Below are 22,212 nucleotides of genomic sequence, written 5' to 3' on the forward strand. Positions count from 1 at the left end.
TGCCAATGTCTGTCTATGGAGATTGGGCTACGCTGGGGTTGCAGCGTAGCCTAGTGGTTAGAGCGTTGGACTAGTAACCGGAAGGTTGCGAGTTCAAACCCACGAGCTGACAAGGTACAAATCTGTCGTTCTGCCCCTGAACAGGCAGTTAACCCACTGTTCCCAGGCCGTCATTGAAAATAAGAATATGTTCTTAACTGACTTGCCTGGTTAAATAAAGGTAAAATTAAAATTAATTAAAATTGCATGGCTGTGTGGTCAATTTTTATCTACCTGTCAGCAACAGGTGTGGCTGAAATTGCCAAATCCACTAATTGACCATGTAGCGGTCAACTACTTTTGGCCATGTTGTGTATATGGCTCTGGTTTCTCCTGCTTGGCCACCCTGTAGGGAGCTCACACGCACCCGGTATCCAAACTTGCATGGCTTGAGCTTTGCGGTCACAAGTCGAGTGTGTGTTGCTAGCTAACTAGTAAATATCAACAGTACTGCCACGGCAGCATGACATTTGTTTAACATTTGATTTCGCCTACATCATCAATATTTGGTCTGGTTGGCTGATATCCACAGCAAAGAGATGCAAAAAGACAAGAGTTAATTCACAATTCGTAAAAGAGCATGTGAATCAATCAACAACGATCAGCTGACAGCCCACACTCTTCTCCCCAAGGTCAGTCATGTCTTTAGGAGGCATTAAGTAAATAGCTTGCTTACAATTTGTGATGATTAGTGTGTTGTTGCAGAAATAAATAGGCTTATGCTATTTGTAGTTTTTTTATTTTTTATTTTCACTACAGAGGCATTTGGTATGTTATGAATTTCGAGATATTCTGAAAATAATTATCAAGCGGGGATGGGGGGTGCCCATTTTTCATTTTGAGCACCTGCCCACTGAAAGGTCTGTGCACGGCCCTGACTACAGAGGTGCACTAAACTAAATGACAGTTTCAATGCACCGTCTTCCCAATGCACCGTGACAAATCCTCACTTGACAGGTAGATACTACAGTAGACAACAGTATAACATCGAGGAGCCTCCAGGCTACCAGGAAAATGCATTATTCATTCAACTTAAATGAAACTGTTTCACTACTTCCAGAATAAGTGATGTATAAGTGGAGTGGACTGCTGAATGGAACGCACAGTATAATTCTGTTCTTCATACTACAAGTCAGGATGGTCACAATGTGAAATAGGGTTCTTATTGACCAACTTAGTTTTATTTTGTAGTACAGTACTGTTAAAAGTAAGTTCAAACATGTTGAATTGGGTATGGATTTTTAGCTGAGGCCAACAAGACAAATCACAGCTATGGAAGCCATTGCCAAGGTTACCACAACTACAATGCTAAAATAAAAGCAAAAAGCCAGAACCTAAATTTACAACAACGTATGGTGCCACACCATACCAAAAATGTAAAGCCTTTTTTCATAATATTTTATTCATACATTTTCCAGGAAGTTTTGTTTAATGAGACAAAACAGATTATCTATAGTTAGGTACGACTTACACCTCAAATTAAAATACATAATGAATCGGATTAAAATGAAAAGGAAATCTGTCTCGTCTTTGTCTTCCTCAGAACCACACCTTTCTTCCTTCATTAACGATTATCATGACATTTCTCAATCTTATCAAAGGTCTCAATCTTGTGGCACCGCCTGTGTGAAGTCAATCTACACCAGCACCGGCAGACTCATTTGATTTGAAGTGTGGGGGATGTGGAAGTGTGGGGGATCTTTTCTTTTCAGCACTAGCAATAAATAGAAAGGGTTTTGGACGGTTAAAGTAGTGGAAAGAGGGGGAAGGGATTGGAGCCTGATATCCGTGTGAGATTGACAAAACTATTTTGTATTTCTCTCTTCCTTCCCTCTCCATATACCCTGCAGGTGAGGGGTTTGGTCAAAATGGTGGATTGTTCACATCACTGTAGACAGAAATGCAACATATAGACAGGAAACAAATGCGTCATAACAGCTCTATGCAATGCAGTGAATGCATTTCTATCTGCCGCACTCTGAACTCTCATCTCATCTCATTGAATAAACCCCTCAGATTTATTAGAGAGGAAGATGGATGAATGAATCTTGTCGGGTAAAGCATCTCTGTTTAAGAGAGGGTACCTTTCGCCCCCTTCCCTTTCGCACCCCTCTGTTGAGGAGGTCTGGTCAGTCTGGTTCTGCTGGGCAGAGCTCTGTGGATGAGGCTAAGAACAGGGGATATGGGTGTGTGGGGAGGGGGAGTTGGGGGGGGGGGCATGATCTGACAGGAGGCTGCGGTGGATGTTTAGAATGGTACATATCCTGACCGGGTCTCATCTGTGTCGGTTTGGGACGGTTCATTTCACTTCTTGGTTCTCTGTAGACAGTATGTGTGTGTGTTTATCCCTTGCTACCCAGAGCTGGATAGTGTGTATGCGTGTGTCTGTATCGACGTATGCTTATATACGTAACTGTGTGTGTGCGAATGTGTCTTTATGAGGGCTGAGAGCCCAGCAGTCTCTCGATGGCAGCGTTGACATCTCCTCCTGTAGCGATGAGGGCCTGCAGGTTGGCCTCTCGGTTGATGAAGCCCATAGCACCCAGCTGCTCCAGCTGCTGCTGGAACTGCACCTCCGGGGTCTGGCTCTGTAGGGGGGACCAGTCACAATCACTCAATCAAATCAGTCAACCAATCAAACAGTAAAACAGAATGAGGGAAGACAGGATGTGTGTGGTACATACCGAGGCATTCCCTCCTGCGAACATTTGGAGCATCTGCTGCATCATCAGCTGCTGGGCGGGGTTTGTTCCAGCGCTCGGCGAAGAGGCGGGGTTCTCTGGAGCCACACTCCCTCCTACGGACAGGGGGGTTGTGGGTATTCCACCTGGTAATCCACCTACTAGCCCCCCTGGTAGACCACCTGGCAGCCCACCCGGTGCCAAACTGGGAGACACAAAGGTGTTAGGCAATATGTTCTCTGAGTCTGTACTAACAGAGGATTCAGGCTACTACCCAAAGTGTCTCAGTGTGTTTGTCAGTGTTTGTCAGCAGAGGCTGCTGAGGGGAGGACGGCTCACAATAATGGCTGGAACAGAGCGTTTGCTGTATTTGATACCATTCTGCTCCAGCCATTACCACGAGCCCATCCTCCCCAATTAAGGTGCCACGACCTCCTGTGGGGTGTGTGTGTGTATATATATATACACAAGTGTGTGTGTGTATATATCAGTGTGTGTGTACCTGGGCATGAGTCCCGGTGCTTCTGTCTGCAGCGTCTGTAGACCCTGTTGTATCTGGAGGAGAGCCTGCATGGCTCGGGGGTTGGTCATGACAGAGAGCGCCTCTGGGTTCTGCATCTAAACAACATCAGTCACAATCAAACTAACAATGACTCAATTAACATTCTGAAACAAATCATCCAGTCCAGACTCAATTTAATCAAGTCCTTGGGACAGGTTCAGCTCTCTGTTTGATATGTATGTATGTGTGTATGTGTATATACCTGCTGCAGGAAGACAGGCAGCTGGCTCCTGAACTGTTCCTGCAGTTGGGGGTTTCCAGCAAAAAGGGGATTATTCATCAACACCTGCGGGAGACACAGAAGGTGAGAGAAGATCAGGGTCCTGTCGTTCGCCAGCTGCAACCTGCTGTTCACCCTCCTCCTCACATCGGTCTATCTATATGGAGATAGGTAAAGCACTGCCAGCTGGACCTGTTCTAGATACCTCGAGGTACAGCACTGCCAGCCAGCTAGACCTGTTCTAGATACCTCGAGGTACAGCACTGCCAGCCAGCTAGACCTATTCTAGATACCTCGAGGTACAGCACTGCCAGCCAGCTAGACCTATTCTAGATACCTCGAGGTACAGCACTGCCAGCCAGCTGGACCTGTTCTAGATACCTCGAGGTACAGCACTGCCAGCCAGCTGGACCTGTTCTAGATACCTCAAGGTACAGCACTGCCAGCCAGCTGGACCTGTTCTAGATACCTCGAGGTACAGCACTGCCAGCCAGCTGGACCTGTTCTAGATACCTCGAGGTACAGCACTGCCAGCCAGCTGGACCTGTTCTAGATACCTCGAGGTACAGCACTGCCAGCCAGCTAGACCTGTTCTAGATACCTCGAGGTACAGCACTGCCAGCCAGCTAGACCTGTTCTAGATACCTCGAGGTAAAGCAATGCCAGCCAGCTGGACCTGTTCCAGATACCTCGAGGTACAGCACTGCCAGCCAGCTGGACCTGTTCCAGATACCTCCTGGTAAAGCACTGCCAGCTGGACCTGTTCTAGATACCTCGAGGTAAAGCACTGCCAGCTGGACCTGTTCTAGATACCTCGAGGTACAGCACTGCCAGCTGGACCTGTTCTAGATACCTCGAGGTAAAGCACTGCCAGCTGGACCTGTTCTAGATACCTCGAGGTACAGCACTGCCAGCTGGACCTGTTCTATACAGCTGCCAATGAATTACAGACAACCCATTCCCATCGATTCCTATGGATCCCCCTGCGTTCAGATTAATTGCGTCCCAGATGTCACCCTATTCCCTTTATAGTGCACTACTTTTAACCATGGCCCCTATGGGTGCACAATAAAGGGAATAGGGTGCCGTATGACACACTTAAAGTGACTTTATGAACCATGATAACCCCCACTACTCTGTTGCTACAGACCTGGGAGGCCATGTCTGGGTTCTGGGCCAGAGACTGCATCATACTGCGCATGTAGGGAGCAGACAGCATGTTCTGCATCAGCTGGGGGTTCTCTGAAATCTGCTGCATCAGACTCTGCATGCCTGGACTGCTGAACATGCCTGGGAGACACACACACACACACACACACACACACACACACACACACACACACACACACACACACACACACACACACACACACACACACACACACACACACACACACACACACACACACACACACACACACACACACACACACACACACACACAGAGGGAGGTTGGGTAAGTACCGTTGTGTGTGCGTGTGCTTACAATCCCCAAACTGACATACAGCGCATTCGGAAAGTATGCAGACCCCCTTGACTTTTCCCAAAAATCTGTTAGGATACATCATCTACACACAATACCCCATAATGACAAAGCGAAAACAGGTTTAGACATTTCAGCAAATGTATTAAAAATAAAACAGAAATACCTTATTGAATAAGTATTGAGACCCTTTGCTATGAGACTCAAAATTGAGCTCAGGTGCATCCTGTTTCCATTGATCATCCTTGAGATGTTTCTACAACTTGATTGGAGTCCACCTGTGGTAAGTTAAATTGATTGGACCTGATTTGGAAAGGCACACAACTAATTTCTGCAGCATTGAAGGTCACCAAGAACACATTGGCGTCCATCATTCTTAAAAGGAAGAAGTTTGGAGCCACCAAGACTCTTCCTAGATCTGGCCGCCCTGACAAACTGAGCAATCGGGGGAGAAGGGCCTTGGTCAGGGAGGTGGCCAAGAACCCGATGGTCACTCTGACAGCTCCAGAGTTCCTCTGTAGAGATGGGAGAACCTTCCAGAAGGACAATCATCTCTGCAACACTCCACCAATCAGGCCTTTACGGTAGAGTGGCCAGACGGAGGTAAAAGGCACATAAAAGCCCGCTTGGAGTTTGCTAAACGGCAACTAAAGGACTCTCAGACCATGAGAAACAAGATTCTCTGGTCGGATAAAACCAAGATTGAACTCTTTGGCCTGAATGCCAAACGTCACATCTAGAGGTGCTTCTACACCTGCATTGATTGCGTTTGGGGTTTTAGGCTGGGTTTCTGTACAGCACTTTGAGATATCAGCTGATACGAAGGGCTATATAAATCAATTTGATTTGATTTGATTAGAGGAAACCTGGCTCCAATCCTACGGCGAAGCATGGTGGTGGCAGCATCATGTTGTGGGGATTTTTTTTTCCCCAGAGGCAGGGACTGGGAGACGAGTCAGGATCAAGGGAAAGATAACTGAGCAAAGTAGAAAGAGATCCTTGATGAAAACCTGCTCCAGAGCGCTGAAGACCTCAGACTGGGGCGAAGATTATCCTTCCAACAGGACAACGACCCATAGCACACAGCCAAGACAACGCAGGAGTGGCTTCAGTCTCTGAATGTCCTTGAGTGGCCCAGCCAGAGCCTGGACATGAACCTGATGGAACATCTCTGGAGACCTGAAAATAGTGCAGCGATGCTCCCCATCGAACCTGACAGGGCTTGAGAGGATCTAAAGAGAAGAATGGGAGAAACTTTGCAAATACAGGTGTACCAAGCTTGAAGACTTGAGGCTGTAATTGCTGCCGAAGGTGCTATAACAAAGTACAGAGGGTCTGAATACTTACGTAAACGTGATATTTCCGTTTTTAATTTGAATACATTTTCAAAAATGTCTACACTTGTCTACACATATTTTATCCATTTTAGAATAAGGCTGTTACGTAAAAAAATGTGGAAAAACTCAAGGGGTCTGAATACTTTCTGAATGCACTGTATGTATGGGTGTCACGGACTGATAAGTATGCATTAAGTATGCATTTAGGAATTCACGTCCATGTGATATTGCAGTATGTGAAGCTGTAGTATATCAACTGAATGCTGTCACTTTAACAGGAAGTCAGTCTATGTATTACCGTACCATTTCCCAGACTGGCAGAGTTGACACCCAGAGGGTTGGAGACACTGGGGTTGGTGCTGCCAGTGGTAGAGGAGCCTGTGGTGCCCGTGCCCCCTCCTCCCTCAGAGGGGTTGGTGGAGCTGGGGGGGCCCCATGGGTTGGGCAGTGGTTCCCGGTTCTCTGTCCTCGATGGCTGCACCCCCCCATCAGAGTTGCCCCCCAGGGCTGAGAAAGGGTTGTTTCCAAACTGGGAGAAATAAGTAATTATCAACTTCTTGAATACCAATGGAGTTTATGTTCAGCACTCTCCACGGGATAGCGTAGAGTTCGTTTCTAAGGCTGAAAAACTTTTTTTTTTTAAATGGGTGAATCTCTGGTTTGAAATTTAACTTAGTCGTGATGTCAACTGATTTTAAATCATTGTCATCAGTGGGTACCTGGTCTCGTGCGGCACTGAACATGGGTTCCTGGATGTCTGTGTACATCCTTCGCAGTGCGTTGTAGCCCCCTGGGATGCTCTCCAGGTTGCTAAGCGCCCGATCCTGGTTACGCATCATCTCCTGCATCATAGCAGGGTTCCTGGCCAGCTCCATGGTCTGAGGAGAAGGGAACAGGAAGGGGTGGACAGGATTTTTTCAGCTAGGCTGGGTTCTGGGGTACAGGGACTAGAAGGGTAAGATAGACCCAAACACCATTCCCAGACACAGATAAGGCTAAGCCTTATTCTGGACAAAAATAATTTTCAATTTTCTCAATTGAGCTTTCTTTTTAGTCCAGGACTAAACTTAATCTGTGTCTGAGAAACCTATATCTTTAAATAAATAAAGATTCCTCTCAAAAAGCAGTCGACTTACAACAGTTTTTTTTTAAACGGGAAGAAAAAACAGCAGCTGCTCAAGTATTAGCCATATCTAACCTCTTTGTACACTCCAGGCATCCCAAATCGTCATTAACACAGTACACTCCAGGCATCCCAAATCGTCATTAACACAGTACACTCCAGCCAATCCCAACCTGTCAGTGACACAGTACACTCCAGCCAATCACAACCTGTCAGTGACACAGTACACTCCAGGCATCCCAAATCGTCATTAACACAGTACACTCCAGGCATCCCAAATCGTCATTAACACAGTACACTCCAGGCATCCCAAATCGTCATTAACACAGTACACTCCAGGCATCCCAAATCGTCATTAACACAGTACACTCCAGGCATCCCAAATCGTCATTAACACAGTACACTCCAGGCATCCCAAATCGTCATTAACACAGTACACTCCAGGCATCCCAAATCGTCATTAACACAGTACACTCCAGGCATCCCAAATCGTCATTAACACAGTACACTCCAGGCATCCCAAATCGTCATTAACACAGTACACTCCAGGCATCCCAAATCGTCATTAACACAGTACACTCCAGGCATCCCAAATCGTCATTAACACGGTACACTCCAGGCATCCCAAATCGTCATTAACACAGTACACTCCAGGCATCCCAAATCGTCATTAACACAGTACACTCCAGGCATCCCAAATCGTCATTAACACAGTACACTCCAGGCATCCCAAATCGTCATTAACACAGTACACTCCAGGCATCCCAAATCGTCATTAACACAGTACACTCCAGGCATCCCAAATCGTCATTAACACAGTACACTCCAGGCATCCCAAATCGTCATTAACACAGTACACTCCAGGCATCCCAAATCGTCATTAACACGGTACACTCCAGGCATCCCAAATCGTCATTAACACAGTACACTCCAGGCATCCCAAATCGTCATTAACACAGTACACTCCAGGCATCCCAAATCGTCATTAACACAGTACACTCCAGGCATCCCAAATCGTCATTAACACAGTACACTCCAGGCATCCCAAATCGTCATTAACACAGTACACTCCAGGCATCCCAAATCGTCATTAACACAGTACACTCCAGGCATCCCAAATCGTCATTAACACAGTACACTCCAGCCAATCACAACCTGTCAGTAACACAGTACACTCCAGCCAATCACAACCTGTCAGTGACAGTACACTCCAGGCAATCCCAAATCGTCTTTAACACAGTACACTCCAGCCAATCACAACCTGTCAGTGACACAGTACACTTCAACCAATCACAACCTGTCAGTGACACAGTACATTCCAGCCAATCACAACCTGTCAGTGACACAGTACACTCCAGGTATCCCAAATCGTCATTAACACAGTACACTCCAGGCAATCACAACCTGTCAGTGACACAGTACACTCCAGACATCCCAAATCATCATTAACACAGTACACTCCAGGCATACCAAATCGTCATTAACACAGTACACTCCAGCCAATCCCAACCTGTCAGTGACACAGTACACTCCAGCCAATCACAACCTGTCAGTGACACAGTACACTCCAGGTATCCCAAATCGTCATTAACACAGTACACTCCAGGCATCCCAAATCGTCATTAACACAGTACACTCCAGCCAATCACAACTTGTCAGTGACACAGTACACTCCAGCCAATCCCAACCTGCCAGTGACACAGTACACTCCAGCCAATCACAACCGGTCAGGGACACAGTACAGTCCAACCAATCACAACCTGTCAGTGACACAGTACACTCCAGCCAACAATACCCTGTCAGTGATCCCTCCAGCCAATCCAAACCAGTTAGTAACACAGTACACTTCAGCCAATCCCAACCCGTCAGTAACACAGTACACTTCAGCCAATCCCAAAGCCAATCGCAACCTGTCATAAACACAGTACACTCCAGCCAATCCCAGCCTGTCAATTACACAGTACACTCCAGTCACAGTACACTCCAGCCTGCCACGCAATCTGCTCGCGGATTGCAATGTAATCGTCGTCCAAAAAAAGCAGATTACAGATTGTTATGAAAACTTGAAATCGGCCCTAATCAATCTGCCATGCAGATTAATTGGTCAAGCACTAATCTCTATTGCATTCCACACTGCCCTTTCCCACTTGGACAAAAGGAACACCTATGTGAAAATTCTATACATTGACCACAGCTCAGCATTCAACACCTTAGTGCCATGAAAGCTCATCAATAAGCTAAGGACTCTGGGACTAAACACCTCCCTCTGCAACTGGATCCTGGACTTCCTGACGGCCACCCCCACGGGGTAAGGGTAGGTAACAACACATCCACCACGCTGATCCTCAACACGGGGGCCCCTCAGGGGTTCGTGCTCAGTCCCCTTCTGTACTCCCTGTTCACTCATGACTGCACGGCCAGGCACGACTCCAATACCATCATTAAGTTTGCCGATGACACAACAGTGGTAGGCCTGATCACCGACAATGACGAGACAGCCTATAGGGAGGAGGTCAGAGACCTGGCCGTGTGGTGCCAGGCCAACATCCTCTCCCTCAACGTGATCAAGACAAAGGAGATGATTGTGGATAACAGGAAAAAGAGGACCGAGCACACACTCATTCTCAGTGACGGGGCAGCAGTAGAGCAGGTTGAGAGCTTCAAGTTCCTTGGTGTCCACATCACCAACAAACTAACATGGTCCAAGCACACCAAGACAGTCGTGAAGAGGGCACGACAAAACCTATTCCCCCTCAGGAGACTGAAAAGATTTGGCATGGGTCCTCAGATCCTCAAAAGGTTCTACAGATGCACCATCGAGAGCATCCTGACTGGTACACATCACTGCCTGGTATAGATACTGCTCGACCTCCAAACGCAAGGCACTACAGAGGGTAGTGCGAATGGCCCATTGCATCACTGGGGCCAAGCTTCCTGCCATCCAGGACCTCTATACCAGGCAGTGTCAGAGAAAGGACCTAAAAATTGTCAAGGACTCCAGCCACTCTAGCCAGACTGTTCTCTCTGCTACCGCACTGCAAATGGTACCGGAGCGTCAAGTCTAGGTCCAAGAAGCTTCTAAACAGCTTCTACCTCCAAGCCATGACCCCTGAACATTAATTAAATGGCTACCCAGACTATTTGCATTGCCCCCCCCTCTTTTACACGGCTGCTAATCTGTTGCTATCATCTATGCATAGTCACTTTAATAACTCTACCTACATGTACATACTACCTCAACTAACTGGTGCCCCAGCACATTGACTCTGTACCGATAACCCCCTGTATATAGTCTTGCTATTGTTATTTTAATGCTACTCTTTAATGACTTGTTACTTTTATCTCTTATTCTTATCCGTATTTTTAAAAAACTGCATTGGTGGTTAGGGGCTCGTAAGTAAGCATTTCACTGTAAGGTCCCTCACCTGTCTCATAAGCTCGGGGTTGTTGAGCATGTGGGAGATCTCGGGGTTACGCTCCATCAGCTGCTGCATCTGAGGGTTGGCCACGATCATCTGCCTCATCAGGTCTGGGTTGGACATCATGTTCTGCACCAGGGGGTTCTCCATGATCTGAGACAGCATCTCTGGGTTGGACATCAGCTGGCTCTGCATCTGCTGCTGCAGCTCCATGAAGTTAGCTGAGCCCATGCCCATGCTGCTCAGGCTGGACAGGTCACCGAACCCGGCTAGGAGGGAGGGAGAGGGGCATGGTCAGAGGTCGTGATGGTGATAGTAATGATCTTTGGAAATTGTTGTCGGATGTCTTTTTCAGTATAAACTGTTGGGGGTGTGTGTGGGGGTGGATAGATAAGATTAGAAGTGTGTACTTATTTAGCTTTGTAAACTCACTCAGTATGTTGGGGGTCTGTGGGGGTGCCGAGGCAGGGCCTCCAGTGGACCCTACTGTGGAGGAGTGGGCTGCAGAACTGGGGCCCGAGGAGCTGCCACTACTGCTGCCTACCTGGGAGGTGCAGGAGGTGGAGGAACTAGCACCATCTCCTGCCCTGGAGGGACAATGCACTGATCAGTTATTTGTCCAAATTCACATTAAAGCTACAATATGCAATATGAATTTGGCGACCAGACCAAATTCACATAGAAATGTCAGTTATAGATCTGTCGGCTCAAACTTGCAATACTATTCTGCAAAACACGTGACCGCCCACTTTAATACATACTAACCAGTTGCGTTACCGAAAGCTATTCGGCGATGCAAGTGGAGACACTACATATAGCCTATTCACCTATTCAAAAGTTGACCAAGCAATTCCTTTTCCAATTCCAATTTTCCCTTCCTGCCAAATGTCAGAAGAAGACGACAGTATCCAACTAAAACACAATATCCATTTTGCATCATCTTACTTGTGTGCCGTCTTTATGACCAGGTGGACTGTCAGGCCGTCCTTGATGCCGTGTTGGTTGAGCGAGTCCCCGTCTTTCAGTATCTTCCCTGCAAAGATCAGAACCAACTGATCCTGCTTGGCTTTGAACCTCCTCGAGATCTCCTCCTTAAACTGGGAAAGGAGAAAGATATATAGAGAGAGGAGGGATGGACAGCAAGAGAAAGAGGGCGGAAGATGAGGGAAGAAAGGGAAACAGAGTGATGTAGTCAAACAATTCTAAATTAACTGATTTTAATTCTAAAGCCTTGTTTCTGGGTAAATCCTCATTGCTTATCTCTGGGTAAATCCTCATTGCTTATCTCTGGGTAAATCCTCATTGATTATCTCTGGGTAAATCCTCATTGATTATCTCTGGGTAAATCCTCATTGCTTATCTCTGGGTAAATCCTCATTGCTTATCTCTGGGTAAATCCTCATTGCTTATCTCTGGGTAAATGCTCACTGCTTATCCTATTACAAGAATCATACTACCCGATCACAAATACCAAATCACTCTTAGTGTTGTGCCTCCAGTGAGCACAAGAATACTACACATATGAGACGCACATTAAACAGGAGTAAAAAATAAGCTGTAGGCCATTTAGCTGTTCAGGATATCAAATCAGGACTGGAGTGACAGGGAGAAAAGAGACATTAGCTGACAGATTCATAACACATCAGCTTGAATGTAACAGGGGGACTTGTGTATGGGAGAGATGATTCACATGGACAGAAATCTAAAGTCCATTAACTGATATTCAGAACAATAAGGTTCCGTTACATTCTGAAGAAGAAGACTGTTTATAGAGCACAAAGTTGTTTCTGGAGAAACAGCTAAGAAACTAGATAGCTAGCATTTAGCTAACAACATTTATCCAACGTTAGCTAACAATTTACCTAGTTAGCTAACTACTTCGTTAAAATATTGTTTTTTTATGACTAACATACAAAAGTCACACGATACATTGCCTTGACTGTGCAGGGAATCAGCTGTCATTTGTTGAGTTGGAAAGCCGGTTAGCTAACGTTAGCTAGGCTACATAAAACAACTAAGCACCTAACAATATGGAGGACTAGAGTATTTGAGAGTGGTATTATAACAAAGTTAGTGAATAGTTTGCTAAGTAAATAGCTATAAATATCGCTACACCGTCCAATTCTGGAATATTAGCTCGCTAACTAACTACACTACACTTAACTACACACACCCACCCACCAGTGGGCATGATGATGATGTAGCATAGCAGCTAACGTTTGTGGCCGCTCGCTAGCAAGCTACGGATTAACAAAATAAACGAACCTGAGTGACCGAGGCATCTTCCGATATGGCGATTTCTTCCTTATCTTTCGGGGTTTTGACTGTAACCTTAATAATAGATCCATCCGAAGATACCGTTGTATCATTGTTGTTATTAACAGGATCTTCACCGCCGTTGTCCTCCATTTTTACTCCTCCGATAGAATCGCTCGGATTTGGCGTCCAATTCCGGGTCAACATAGGTCACCACTTCCTATCCAGAAAATTTGCCTCATGATGACGGAAATTTGAACCAAACACAGACCGCAGTACATGCCTTTGATATTGATAGTGAGTGTGTTACTACAAATATTTGTACTACTCCCCTCACAGACCATAAGGCTATTTACATTGATATCAAAATATTTACCCCTGATACAAACCTTGGTAGAGCATCCTACTGGAAGCTAAATAGCTCATTATTAAATAATGATATAGTTACATTTGAGGTTAAAGATCTGCTCTCACACTTTTGGGAAAGGGCTTGTGAAGAAAAATCTTATTGCAAGAACTGGGAGCTCTTTAAATTTGAGGTGTCCAAATATCTTAGAAAATATGGTAGTAATCTTGCTAAGACCAGAGGAGCCGAGGAGGAAAATGTGATCATTAAGATAACTTCCCTTTCTCAGAGGTCCCCAGCTGACCTCTTGGGGGAGGAGAAGATGGAACTAATTGAGTTACAAAATAAACTGGATAATATATATAAATTAAAAGCAGAAGGAGCCTTTATTAGATCTAGAAAAAAATGGATTGAGGAGGGAGAACAGAATTCATCCTATTTCTTTAGACTTGAGAAATTTCACTCTAAAAATAACACTATCCATAAGTTAAACATTGATGGTGTTATTACAGATGACCAAAAATTAATCGCTAAATACTGCAGCAAGTTTTACAGAAAATTGTATAGCTCTACGTACTGTCAGGAATCCACAGATATGTTTTTTAACTCACTGAATAATGTTCACTCTATCAGTGATATAGAATCTAAACAGTGTGATGAACCCATCAAAGTTGAAGAGATTATAGAGTATCAAACATCTAAAGAACAATAAATCACCAGGTGTTGATGGAATTACATCAGAATTTTACAAGTTATTTTCTGAACAATTAGCTCCCTTCCTATTCGAAGTCTTTTTAGAGAGGATTAAAAACAATGTTCTCCCTCCTACAATGAGTCAGGGGTTAATAACACTGATACCTAAGCCTAAAAAAAGAAGTGCTGCTCATCGATAACTGGCGTCCAATTTGTCTCCTTAATAATGACTATAAGATATTAGCCTCACTACTTGCAAAAAGAATTAAAGAAGTTCTGGATGCAATCATTGATGAAACACAGTCTGGCTTCATGAGGAACAGACATATTTCTAACAATGTCAGACTAGTATTAGACGTACTTGACTACTCAGACCTAATAACTGAGGATAGCTTCATATTATTTTTAGATTTTTATAAAGCATTTGACATAGTAGAGCATCAGTTTCTCTTCCACTGCCTTGAGAGACTTGGCTTTGGGGATTTTTTTCTGTAAGGCTATTAAGACTCTCTATGCAAATGGTAACAGCTCTATCAAAATGAAATATGGTACCTCACCTAGATTTGAGTTAAAGAGAGGAATTAGGCAAGGTTGTCCTATCTCTCCGTATCTGTTTTTATTAATCACCCAACTTCTTGCAAATTCTTTAAATAATAGTCCTGTACAAGGTATTTCCATAGCTGGTAAAGAAATTATTATAAGCCAGCTGGCTGATGATACTACACTTTTTCTGAAAGACGCTAACCAAATTCCCATATCGATCAATGTGATACAATCCTTTTCCAAAGCGTCTGGTCTATATCTTAACATTAAGAAATGTGAACTCATGGCTGTCAAAGATTGTGTGACACCTTCATATTATGGTATTCCAGTAAAAGAAGAACTTACATATTTAGGCATAACCATTACAAAGGATCAGAAGTCTAGAGGCTTACTAAATTTTAACCCTCTTATTAAAAAAACCCAGAAGAAACTAAATCAATGGCTACAGAGGGACTCTACCTTTAAAAGGTAGAGTCCTAATAACCTAATTTACTACTTTAAATAATACTTTCAAGATCAATTGGATAAAACAATTCCTAAGAAGACCCACTTCTTCCTCATTATGTCTTCTCTACTTTTGGTGGCCTTAACTTCATGTTGTTTTGCAATTATAATATTGACAAAGTTCCAGTGAAACTTTCCGCTTTTCATCGGCAGGTTTTCTTGTCATGGTCCTTAATTTATAAACACAATTTTTCTCCACACAGATATTATATATGGAATAATCGGGATATATTGTATAAAAATACCTCTCTGTTTTTAGAATATTGGTTCAGAAATAATATCCTATTGGTGAGCCAACTGGTAAATGCAGAGGGTCTTTTACTCAGTTATAAAGAATTCTTATCACTTTACAAGGTCCCTGTAACACCTAAAGATTTTGCAATTGTTTTAGATGCCATTCCCTCAGGTGTTGCTATGTTATTCAGGAACATGTCAAGACCTGACCCTCAGAGCCTACCTTCTATTGACCCAGTTGACTCATCAGTAGGAAAGATTTGTTTCTCTTTTGGTCCATTCAACAACAGAGCGATACGATCCTTGTTTCAGCAGGATGTTGTATCTATACCTTATGTCATGCCTTATTGGAATGGATTTATTGATAATATCTGTTGGAAAAAAGTTTGGATGTTGCCACAAACATACCTACTTGTTAACAAAATTAAGGAAGTTTCCTTTAAAATTATTCATAAATATTATCCTGCCAACCACTATATGAAGAAGTTTAAGGAAAAATCAACTCAAATTGCTCCTTTTGTAATGACCACCCAGAAACAGTTGTGCATCTTTTTTGGCATTGTATGCATGTAAGAAAACTGTGGCAAGACATCAGTAGGTTTATAATTGAACACATTTATGAAGATTTTACACTATTGTGGAGAGATGTACTGTTTGGATTCTTTACATACAATAGAAATAAGCGGAATCATTTTTATGTAATTAATTTCATTATTCTTTTGGCCAAATTTCATATACACAAATGTAAATTTACAAACAGAAAACCACATTTTCGTATCCTACAAAAAGAAATTGAACTGTATTTTAAGACGGTTAAATGCTCTACTAACAAAAAAGCTGTTAGAATTGTAAGTATATGCATGTCCCTTAAGGTCCTTGTGTAATTGTAATGTGATATTGTACCCCCTAGCTCGATTGTCCATTGTTTGTAATCTATGTATGCCTGTGTTCCCTCATGTGCTTTATGTATTGATTTGTTGTTAATAAAAAAATAGAAAAATACAAAATAAATAAATAAAAAATTAAAAAATACATGCCTTTGCACAGGGACGATAAAGCCGCTGCCTTAGCATTGTCGTCTATGGTAGGCTAGTGAAATATTCAAATGCACAACATTTAATATATACACTACACTTGGCAACAGGGGGTAAGCCATCCTCAAACAAAAATATACAATTGCAGGTTGACAGCAATGATGTATACCGTGCAAAGGCTACCTAAATGCACCAGACCGGATGACAAATGTAATAGCTATTTCACTCCACAAGGCTGTACCTGGTCCTGATAACTATCTTACATGTTGATTTGACTGGCAAAGTTTTCTTTGTGTTCCAAACTTATTCAAATAAATATTTTTAATTCGTATATGTCAATATAATCAATATATAACTGTTATAATATAAACATGTATTATTGTGTTAATCTCTTCCCACAGCTGCTGACACAACAAGTGCCCCAGGAGAAGCTCATGAGTCTGTCTTGCAAACAAGAAGAGTATGGTGTCTGTAGCCGACCACACAAACCAAGTGTGATTTGGAGTTCCAGTTTGAAAAAGCTGTTGTAGCCTAATTTTTTAAAGAAAAATACCAAGCAGATAGCATATGTACCTCCATATGTACAGCCTTTAAAAAATAAATTCACACCACTTTTCACACCGTCAAAACATGCCCTGAAATTGTCAACCAGCGCTTTTACTTTAAATTATCCCCACCACTCACCTTGCATAATGAAGCAGTCATAAACAGAACCTTATCTGCATGTTTGGCGTCTGCATCCTCTGGACATAAATGCTAATACTGATGTATTGGGAAATTAAATGGCAGAGTCATAATTGCTATGTTTTGATCCACTGATTCTGTTTATTGACACAATGATGTTGGCTTTTGAAGAAGGGTATGACATTTCTGTCACTGAAAGATGGCCTATCCCTTAATCAGACCTCACAGACTGTCTGTATCTGTCTTTAGGTGTCAGTTTGTGAGCGTGTGTGTGTGTGTCTAAAACATTCACTGTATAAATACTGGCATGGAAAACTATGATTGCAGAGTATTCAATTTACAATGTATTTAAAAACAGTATTATGAGGAAGCAGGTGAGCAACATATTACAGATGTATTCTGTATATTAGAGAGAGGACGACCAGATAGACAGAGGGGCTTTCCATCCCTATACTGTATGTGTGTCTAACAGTCTATCCACGTCGCCATAGCCACACATCCATTGAAAGAAAAAATGTTGGCTTCAGCATGTTGCATTGACTCCAACAGTACTGCATACCTATGCACATCCACAATTCTAGAACATACCAAATACAAACCAGCCAAAGCCCCTACTCTAACCCCCTGACCCCCTCCCAGCCGCCTACACTGAAAGGGCTGTGGGGGTCACATGATCCCGTGCCACTAGTGATGGCTTGTTCAATTGCATCTGTTACATGGGGACTGATTGTTTAAGAATTTGGCTTCCATCAACAGAGGGGATAGCCCAGTGGAGTCCTCTTCCACTCTCCTATCTCTCCTAGGCTTGCAACGTCTCTCTCTCTTTCCCTCTATCCCTCTCTCCCTTTCTCCCCAGAAAGGTAAACGATTAAGAGGGTGTTTTTACTGAAGAAACAAGGTAAGGGGCATCCTAAATACATTATATCTATATAATGTTCCCTTGATAAAAATGTATAGTTGTGCCAAAGACACAGTTATTCATAAACTGAAGTCTGAAAAGAAGACAATAGTGAACTAGTGGTTGAATAAACACTGATCAAACTCAATTAAGTGCTTGGCAGAACTTACTTGGCAAAAGAGCTGTTTAAGGGTACTAGTTGTAAAAGTGCATTCTATGACAATGTAAAAAATGCATGCGTGTTTGTTTATGCTATATGGAGCAAATGTTCATATATGTTAACAGGTGTCGTATAAAGCTTAGATTGTATCTGACTTATTGTCTGTGCCATAGAATCATATGAAGTAGTGCTTATGAGTGAGCTCAACTGATAATAATTATAAACTCTGTAATATATATGATCCCAAAATTACCAGTATTTTGAGACTACTGTGATTCAGCAATTTGTAGATTGGCTTTCAAATATTGTTGTCCATGTAACAGTTATTTCCTGTGTCAAGAATTGTACTGAACTTATTTCTGTGTCTATTACATTATTTCCAGTATGGAATAATAATGATTAAAATTGAGTGTGTTCTACATACGTAGATCATACCAGATAGGTACAGGTGTGTCTGTCTAGCTTCATCATCTCGCTCCCCAGTATGAAGAACTACGAAGTGGCCAGAGCAAACTGAGTGTGTGTCATACAAAACATTGTATAATCCAGGTGTGTTTACCCACCCTCCTTCGTCTTCCCATGCAGTATCAGGTACCACACAGTGGCCACAGCAGCTTCTCTTAGGATGTACAGCTTCATGGGAGGGGGCCTGTTCTGTGCCATGGTGGGGAACATCCTGCTGGTGGTCTCCACAGCAACAGACTACTGGATGCAGTACCGTCTGTCGGGCAGCTTCGCCCACCAGGGCCTGTGGAGGTACTGCATGTCGGGAAAGTGTTACATGCAGACGGACAGCATCGGTGAGAACACACATCAAGCAAAACCTCCCAAATGGCACCCATAGAGCTCTGGTCTAAAGTAGTGCACTATATAGGGAGTAGGGTACCATTTGGGACACAGACTAAGAGAGCAATAGTAATTAAAACTATGTTTACCACTCCTGTACATGGCCCAAGAGAATAGGCTACCTGCAGCATCTCAGTAGTTAATAGAGGCTTCCTCCTAGTCTAGTTAAAGTAATTTTTCAGAGACATCTCATCAATGGCTGCTTTGTTTCATGGTACAATCCTGTTGTCACAAACCCGTTACTGGAATGTATTTTAGAGTAATGTTGCACATGAGGAGAAATATGGCGCCATCTAGAGGCTGAGAATGGTACTAGGTTTAGTTGTCAAACTGCCTGAAGGAGGGATGCTGGGGCTCTGTTGTTGTCTTCCTGCTCACCTCTCTGTCTGTCCCCTTCTAGCATATTGGAATGCCACCCGGGCCTTTATGATCCTGTCAGGGATGTCGTGCTTTGCGGGCATCATCGCAGGCATCCTCTCCTTCGCCCACTTCTCCGCCTTCGAGAGGTTCAACCGTTCCTTTGCTGCAGGGATCATGTTTTTCGTCTCCAGTGAGTCTCACACATGCACACACGCTCACACACACATGTTTAGTACAGCATATTTACCTGCCTTATACATGTTATATTCCCCTGCCTTCTCCCAGCCTTATTTGTTCTTCTGGCAATGGCCATCTACACGGGTGTGACAGTGAACTTTCTGGGCAAGCGTTTCGGTGACTGGCGTTTCTCTTGGTCCTACATATTGGGCTGGGTGGCACTGCTCATGACCTTCTTTGCAGGTAAGAACTGACATACAGGATCAATCACAGTACTCAAAACTGGCTCCATACCAACATGCCCAATATTTCTATTGCCCGGTCCAAAAAAACCTCACAAGCCCTGAGTCCACCAGCATTAGCAGATCTGAAGAGTCTGGTGAAAGCAATATGGTGATGATTTCCCCTAGCCTTCCAATGGGTTAGGGGGGGCTTGCTCCATCATAGTGCTGAACCTTCAGACCTGATAGATAGTGTAGGTGCTGATGGGAGGCTTGTGTTTTTTTGGGTGTCTACAGCTGGTCCATTGTCCATTAACCTGTGCGTGCTCTGTGTGTTCCAGGGATATTTTACATGTGCGCCTACAGAATGCATGAATGTAGGAGAGGAGGCGGCCCTACACGCTAGAGAGAAAGACACAGCAAATCGCACAAACTGTTTAGAAAAACAACATTTAACACTGAATGAATGACCTTAACATATGACAGAAAGCCTTCGTGCCTACATGGGCCTCCATCCCCTGATGCTTCCAATGGATTTCCTGGATAAATAAAGACTTGATAGAAAAATATACAACAGCTTTCTGCCATTCACATGAAAAGAAGAATGATAACAACTTTATTTAGAAAGACAATTCCACTAGCTTCTTTATCTATGTACAGTAAACAGGAAAACATGTTTCCAAATGGCTAGCACTGCAATGGTTATGGTATCTCCTTAGTGCCCTTTTCAAACATATATGCGAGATGAGAACAGGCATTTTGTACATGCAAATGTAGCCTATTGTAGTTTTGGTTAGGAATATGGGCAGGTGGAGCCATGCTGACTAGGCAAGTTCTCATATTTTCCAATAAAGTTCCTCTCTAAATGCTCTGTTGTCTCTATGTTGATACTTAGTGCACAGTCCACCTTTTCAGGTTGTATTTAGTGATGGCTGTCTTATACATGATGCACACAAAGTTTTACCACAAGATGGCGGCCCTAAACCAGCTTTTATTAGCAGGGCTTCTTTGCACATACTGCTAGACAAGTTGCTTCCATTGCCTGGGATGCTTCTGTTGCCAGGCAAATCCCAAAGCCAAAGCAACTGCCTGAAGCTGAGAGGGCCACATCTTGCAAAAGGTAAAGATTTTTCATTCATTTTCTGTAAGATTGACTGGCTTTATGCAGATTTTCCCTTTTCAATATCTACCACAATTAATCATGTTTTACTTTCCCCAAGGCAAAGAGCTAAGAAGTGGACCCAAGGTGGCCCCAGTCACAAACGAATACATGAGACCTCCAGGACATGTTTTTGCATTGTTATGTATAGTTTGTAATGAAGAAACTACTGCATAACCAAGTGGAAAACAATTCCCTAGGGCTACATTAACTGGCATGATGTCAACACTAATAGGAGATAAGAATCCCACACGTTAAGGGAAACCAGTCTCCTTTATTTCACAACTTAGTTTCTTTTGTGAGAAAAGGCTTCCCTCGAACCCCAACCCTCATCCCGTGGAAACTTCTATTGTCCTTTACAGTTGTTGACATCTTCAAGAATACTCTAGGTTTCACATAACTACTGAAGGAACCCATGGAGGGTTCTAGAACACCCTGTAGACAATGAGAGAAGAATTGGACAGAATGTGATGGATAATTCCTGGACCACTGGGGTGGGGTGGCGATGTGTTTGTTGCAATGCCTATGTCCACAGTCACAGCTTACACCAGGTCGCAGTTGCAAATGAGAACCTGTTCTCAACTAGCCTACCTGGTTAAATAAAGGTGAAATAAAAATAAAAAACACCTCGATTGAGATATTTGGCAATTGTCATAATCTGGAAGGTTAAAGAAACAGTAAGCGTTGAGGTAATGGGTGATTGGGCTATTCCTGAACCAGGAACAATGGGAGAAATGTAAATATGTTGTTATCGAATGCATGCCTCTGTCCACATTTCCTTACTTGGCCCTCTTGGTACACACGGTGTACTGTTCTGGACAGATTTATTAATTGCCAAAAACAGGAAATCTAAATAAGCAAAAATGTAATGTGTCCGCACTGCAAAATACATGACATAAATCTTACTTTTATTAAATGAATTTCAATGCATCATGGATAACATATCTGTTGTTTTGGCTTAACAGCCATCTCAGCGTGAAGGTCTTCATATCACCAATAACAGTCAGTTCCCTAGCTACATATAAGAAACAAAATAAACAAATATTACAGTATCAGTTAAAAGTTTGGACACACCTTCTCATTCAAGGGTTTTTCTTTATTTGGACTATTTTCTACATTGTAGAATAATAGTGAAGACATCAACCATGAAATAACACATATGGAATCATGTAGTAACCAAAAAAAGTGTGAAACAAATCCAAATATATTTTATATTTGAGATTATTCACAGTA

General features: G+C 43.2%; 2 protein-coding genes across 2 annotated transcripts; one reads left to right on the top strand and one right to left on the bottom strand.

Annotated features, from left to right (window-relative positions):
• Nucleotides 1-762: 762 nt before the first annotated feature.
• On the bottom strand, nt 763-13,318 carry LOC124043226 (ubiquilin-4-like). Its single transcript, XM_046361559.1, has 11 exons — nt 13,130-13,318; nt 11,810-11,961; nt 11,297-11,451; nt 10,871-11,133; nt 7,042-7,200; nt 6,626-6,851; nt 4,653-4,792; nt 3,485-3,568; nt 3,223-3,338; nt 2,724-2,925; nt 763-2,627 (listed from the first exon to the last, which is right to left on the bottom strand). Exons 1-11 carry the CDS (start codon nt 13,271-13,273, stop codon nt 2,475-2,477), a joined length of 1,794 nt encoding a protein of 597 aa, XP_046217515.1. The 5' UTR covers nt 13,274-13,318; the 3' UTR covers nt 763-2,474.
• Nucleotides 13,319-17,839: 4,521 nt separating this feature from the next.
• LOC124042711 (lens fiber membrane intrinsic protein-like) lies at nt 17,840-20,260 on the top strand. The gene is made up of 5 exons (XM_046360805.1): nt 17,840-18,056; nt 18,802-19,016; nt 19,463-19,612; nt 19,708-19,842; nt 20,162-20,260. Exons 2-5 carry the CDS (start codon nt 18,842-18,844, stop codon nt 20,224-20,226), a joined length of 525 nt encoding a protein of 174 aa, XP_046216761.1. The 5' UTR covers nt 17,840-18,056; nt 18,802-18,841; the 3' UTR covers nt 20,227-20,260.
• The last annotated feature ends 1,952 nt before the right edge of the window (nt 20,261-22,212 follow it).

Source organism: Oncorhynchus gorbuscha, linkage group LG09 (genome assembly GCF_021184085.1).
Source record: "Oncorhynchus gorbuscha isolate QuinsamMale2020 ecotype Even-year linkage group LG09, OgorEven_v1.0, whole genome shotgun sequence".
Classification (NCBI taxonomy): Eukaryota; Metazoa; Chordata; class Actinopteri; order Salmoniformes; family Salmonidae; genus Oncorhynchus; species Oncorhynchus gorbuscha.

What these genes read in the sequence shown, in the direction of transcription:
- LOC124043226 (XM_046361559.1), bottom strand. Translation starts at nt 13,273, where the DNA reads ATGGAGGACAACGGCGGTGAAGATCCTGTTAATAACAACAATGATACA. An exon ending in ACAGACCCCCAACATACTGA is followed by an intron (nt 11,134 to 11,296) that starts GTGAGTTTACAA and finishes CCTCCCTCCTAG; the next exon opens with CCGGGTTCGGTGACCTGTCC. An exon ending in TGCCTGTCTTCCTGCAGCAG is followed by an intron (nt 3,339 to 3,484) that starts GTATATACACAT and finishes GATGTTGTTTAG; the next exon opens with ATGCAGAACCCAGAGGCGCT.
- LOC124042711 (XM_046360805.1), top strand. Translation starts at nt 18,842, where the DNA reads ATGTACAGCTTCATGGGAGGGGGCCTGTTCTGTGCCATGGTGGGGAAC. An exon ending in CATGCAGACGGACAGCATCG is followed by an intron (nt 19,017 to 19,462) that starts GTGAGAACACAC and finishes GTCCCCTTCTAG; the next exon opens with CATATTGGAATGCCACCCGG. An exon ending in GATCATGTTTTTCGTCTCCA is followed by an intron (nt 19,613 to 19,707) that starts GTGAGTCTCACA and finishes GCCTTCTCCCAG; the next exon opens with CCTTATTTGTTCTTCTGGCA.